The following is a 5071-nucleotide window of genomic DNA, read 5'->3' as shown; positions in this document are numbered from 1 at the left end:
ACATGTCATTAAATTTATCATGAAATAATTATAGAAATAATTATAATAATAAAAATAAATATATAATTTTAAATCTATTGTTCAAATCTAAAAGTGAGAATGAGAAGATATTATTGCAAGATAGGTTAGTATAAGATAACATAAAGTTAGAATCAATATAATTATTAAAATATTTAAAAAATTATTTTGGTTTTACTTTTTTTAATTGAAACCTCATTATTTCTTATTATTTTTTTCACTAACTCTTGTAATTTTAAGTGTATTTTTAAAAATTCAAAGAATCATTTCAAATCTTTTTAATTCTTATACTATAAATTCAAACTATCATAAAAATCTTATAAAAAATCTGATAAATCATGATATTCCTACATAATCTTTAAACTTTATAAAACTTTTTTATACTAAAATAATCTTTTAAAATCTTAATCCAATACACCTCTTAGATTCAAAAACTAAAGTGATATTTATTAAAAGTATTAATAAAAAATAATAATTAATATTATATTAAAAAATCAAATATAACACGTATTTTTAAATATATAATTTTTCAAATGTAACACTTAATTTTGAAATAGAGGAAGGAGAAGGTTTGCTCATGGACATGGTGGACGAGTATTTCCAATTATACTTATACATGCATTTCAGGGTTTTTTGTTTTTTTATTGCTTGTACTTCCTCAACAAATCACACTACACTATGCTCAGTATGCCGCGAGCTAGTTTAACATGCATTTCATACCTGTTGGCTGTTGCTGACCTCGATTTTTGAAAAAGGTAATAGACAAATATTACTTTTTTAGGCACAAGGGCAAATAGAACTTCAATTGCTTATAGAAGCAACTTGGTTTAAAAAAATGAACCCTTGTTTAGAAGAGAATGTCAACGAGAGAGAGGAAAAACACTGTTTCACGGTTAAAGATGGCCTTAGAAATATTTGCGGTTTGAATTGATAAACAGAACGAAGAAAATCAGTGGGAAGTCGGAACAAAGTCAAAGGAAGTTAAACTCTCAATAAAAGCACATTAATACAGTAGCACAGATGTTGAAAGCAGTCATATACAGCAATCTTTGTTGTGACACACTAAAATACACCAGATAACAAGTCCCATCGTTATTTCAAGTCCATAAAATAGTATTTGATTTACGCAGCTACTTCTTCTGAACAGAATAGAGCGAAATGTTCTAGGCAGTTGCTGTGCTAGTTTCGGATGCTGCTGCTTCACCTTCCCAGAAGGTAGTCTTCTTCCCAGTTTTGGAAACGGTCGCAAGAACTGTGTCTGGCTGGACATTTCCCTTCACTACCACCTTCTGTTCCTTCAAATCAATGTCATATGATTCCACACCTGCAAATAAAATTACCACTTATTATTCTACAACATCGGAATATTGTATTATATCTCAGTAAATATCAATTCAACGTTTCATTATCTTTTATTTGTCTTTCTTCCTCTCTTAAGTAGCAGAACATGTTTCGAAAATGCTTCAGCTGTTTATTTGATTCTGAAGCTCCTTCCTGAAATTTTAATTCCTTCCCTATCCAGTGTTATCTATGAGTGTTTTATGTGCCCTTACATGACTTAAGAAGTAGAACATTTTGAGGTCATTGGTAATGCTAAATAGCTCAAAGTTCTTGTTAACACTCTTCTCTCTTAACGTTATTTCTCTTTCCTGTTGGATTGTGATTGTTTGATCATATTGTTTCATGTTTGTAGTTAATTCTTGGAAATTATAAAAAAAATACCCTGCTCTGGTTGTCAATGACTCACTGTTAATGCTGGTTATTAGAATGTAACACTGAATTTGATGTGGTTTCTTCATAGAAACTAACAGCCTTTTGCTATACTATACTACATATAAGAAAACAATCCAAATTTCGAAGCCAATTTGTTTCTATGGTTTCCTGTTAAAAGAATACGATAGAAATAAACATGCTGAGCTGGAATCTTAAAGTCATAGAAATGACAGGTATACCAACCAAAGTTCCTCATATGTTGTGTTTGATATTAAAACCTAGACCATTAACCTATGTTTATACTAGTCATAATCCTAGCTAACTCAGAAAACAAATTATGAATTTATGATATGATAAGGAAATGCTGTAAGCAATTCCTAGAGGTAATGAGGAAATAGGGAAACTGATCCCAGAGTATACTCTAAGAAATATTTATGATATTGATGTTTTCATATATTCTAATGGGGTCAGAGCATATACGAGACAGACTAGGAATCTAGGACCCAATGGCATTTGTGACAAGAGACAGGGCTAGACACCAATCACCGTTCACCTTTCTCTCCTTCTAATCTAGCATCACGTGCTGTGGAAGACAAAACAAGTTGGTAAAACACACAGTGGAGGCTAAGACGGAGAAGAAAACAGTTAGAATGAAGAACACAATGGGAAGAGGGCTGAGCTTGCAAAATGAACAACACAACAGAAAGGAGCAGAAAACACCATAAGATGTCAAAGGAAGTATGGTTCAGCAAGAAAGACGGACTCAAAATTTTAGGAACCTCAGCAGTAGAGCAGTGACAAGATAAATCTCAGAGGACCCAATACCAGGTTGAAATTTTTGGGTTTAAAGTTAGAGATGAACGAAGAGATATAAAAGATAATATGTATTATAATGTATTGATATATTGTTATGTTCATAAAACTTATAGCACCATCCCTTGTTTATGCTAGTCATAATCCTAGTTAATTAGGGAAACAATTAATGATATGATAAGGAAGTATGGTGACCTAAGAGATAATGAGGAAAGAGGGAAACTAATCTTAGAGGATAACTTTAGATATTCTTAGATATGATAATTTCATATATTCTATCAGAACCCCAAAAACTTTTGAGAATTAAGATGCCATGCTGACAACGTATCTGGATTGACAGAAATTGACAAGAGGCACAGAACTACAAAGTAAATTGGTTGTGTGAGAACCATTTTCATGTATTGATTGAGTATTAGAGAAAGTTTGCACTAACAGTTAATTAAAATGTTGCTTAAGTACAATATAATGACAATTTTCAATTCAAGGGATTTGACATACCATCCAATTTTCCTAAAACTCTCTTCACTGCTCCAACACATCCTTCACATGACATACCAACTTTGAGGACAACAGTCTGCAATCATAATGCGAAAAATTTCATATTAAGGGGGAGATAAGAATAAATAATCATCTTAATTCTTAAACCCCTATACGCACACATAAAAGAAATACATTCATACTTTGAATTTAAGAAAAGGAAGGGAGGGAAAGTATGGACGAGAGCAAAGCAGGAAATCAGATACATATATAATAAATCTACTACAATAATATGGTTCATCATTGCTACTAAAGGTGAAAGTAGCCATGTAAATCATGTTTACTCAGGTATAAAGACTGCAAACACAAACTGAAAGCTACACCTACAAGCTTTAGAAGAAAAACAAAACAAACGTTTGAACAGTGGTGCATCTAACCAAGTCTTTTAGATCCTTCAGACAGATCCTCTATACCTAGTGGCTAGTAATAATAACAAAATTGACAGAAAAGAACAACACCACGCCATAATCTGAAAAATCTTAGCAAATAATAAAGGACCAATCAATCATATCTAGTATTGGATTTGAACTTTGACCAACAATAACAGACAACGTTTTAATTTAACTATTCCTGAGCAGAGGAAGCAATCACATCCCTTAATTGTTAGAGCATATATAATCAGGAATAAAGAGTTCAAAAGAAAGTTATAGCGATGCGCGTTATAAGAAAAACCATGTTAACTAAAAAAGTAAAAAAAATTCTGCAATAGTTGACAGAGAAACCGATGGTTGAAGAAAATATAATGCATGCCATTTTCGCCCAATCATGTACTAATAATCATTGCTCTAGTTTTAAGGGTTCCCAACCGAATACAGGAATTCCTAATTTTTTCAAAAATCAAAGAAATTATTCCAATAAAAAATTACAATTCAGAAATTCCTAGCTATAAAGTCCAGGTCAATCATCCAGAACAGGGAATCAGAAATTGTAAAAGCAAAATTGAGGGGAAAAAGACGAGGAAAATAAATGCAAAAATTGCACCTGAGACATGGTTACGGGATGGACGAGAAAAAAAGAAATGAAATGATATATGATTGGGTTTTGGGGAAGTTAGTTTTATATATATATAGGCCACGCAAAAGCAAAGGTTTTGAGAGAGAAAGGTCGAAAGACAACTTTGGGTGGCGTGAGATGAGACGGGTAAAGGTTTCGTTGAATTGAATTCATTTATGCGACGTCAAACCAACGCACTCGAATGCGATTACGTATTTTTTTTTATAATTTAAATATGTTTTTCATTCTTTTATATATATATATATATATATATATATATATATATATATATATATATATATATATGAATATTGCACCTTATTTTTAATAATTTTTTTTTGCGATTGATTTCTCATATTTAAAAAATTTTGTGCGAGGTCCTTGATATTAGAAGAATTCATTAGTTGTTGATGTAGTCATTAACAATACACGCTAACAAGTTACCTGTGATGTTACGTCGAATCAAGATCTAAGATTCATAGTGGTGCACCTCTGTATAGTGTTGGATTATCTTCGTTGAGGGGTATTTGTGCGAGTTGAATGTTCTCTAGTCCAGAAAAAAGAATGACATCCATGAAAGCTTCTTCTTCGTCATTTGGGTTCCTATGCATTCGTTGTTGGTGCAATAAGTCGGCAAATCTCGAACTAAGAAGCATCAGACAAGATATTTTGACGATGTGATGAATGGAATGTAAGAAATTTTTACTTTTGACATAATTGATTTCTAGTGTGTTTTGATTTCGATTGTGTTAGTGGCTATCATATAATGTGTAGGAAGATAAGAGGGGTAAATTTTGTTTTTGGGATGATGATTTGCCAAAATATTTAAACCAACCAAGGTTCTGGAAGTATCGTGGAGGTTAATCCTTATCTTTCACAAGTGGAGAAGCTTAAGCATAAGGTTATCACAATTGAACAAAAACTTGCATCACATGAGAAAAGAATTCGTCTATATGATGAACAAGTTAAAGAAGTGAAGAAGATTCTTGCAAAAGAA

The 5071-nt window shown here is 31.8% G+C and overlaps 1 protein-coding gene across 1 annotated transcript; it reads right to left on the bottom strand.

Annotated features, from left to right (window-relative positions):
* Positions 1-989: 989 nt before the first annotated feature.
* On the bottom strand, positions 990-4270 carry LOC100306415 (copper transport protein ATX1). The gene is made up of 3 exons (XM_003556223.5): positions 4063-4270; positions 3043-3118; positions 990-1342 (listed from the first exon to the last, which is right to left on the bottom strand). The coding sequence occupies exons 1-3, from the start codon at positions 4069-4071 to the stop codon at positions 1182-1184; spliced, it is 246 nt and encodes an 81-aa protein (XP_003556271.1). The 5' UTR covers positions 4072-4270; the 3' UTR covers positions 990-1181.
* Between the last annotated feature and the right edge of the window lie 801 nt (positions 4271-5071).

The sequence above is a fragment of the Glycine max genome, chromosome 20 (assembly GCF_000004515.6).
Source record: "Glycine max cultivar Williams 82 chromosome 20, Glycine_max_v4.0, whole genome shotgun sequence".
NCBI lineage: Eukaryota > Viridiplantae > Streptophyta > Magnoliopsida > Fabales > Fabaceae > Glycine > Glycine max.
The sequence above is the reverse complement of the archived record's forward strand: the minus strand, read 5'-3'. Positions and strand labels throughout refer to the sequence as shown.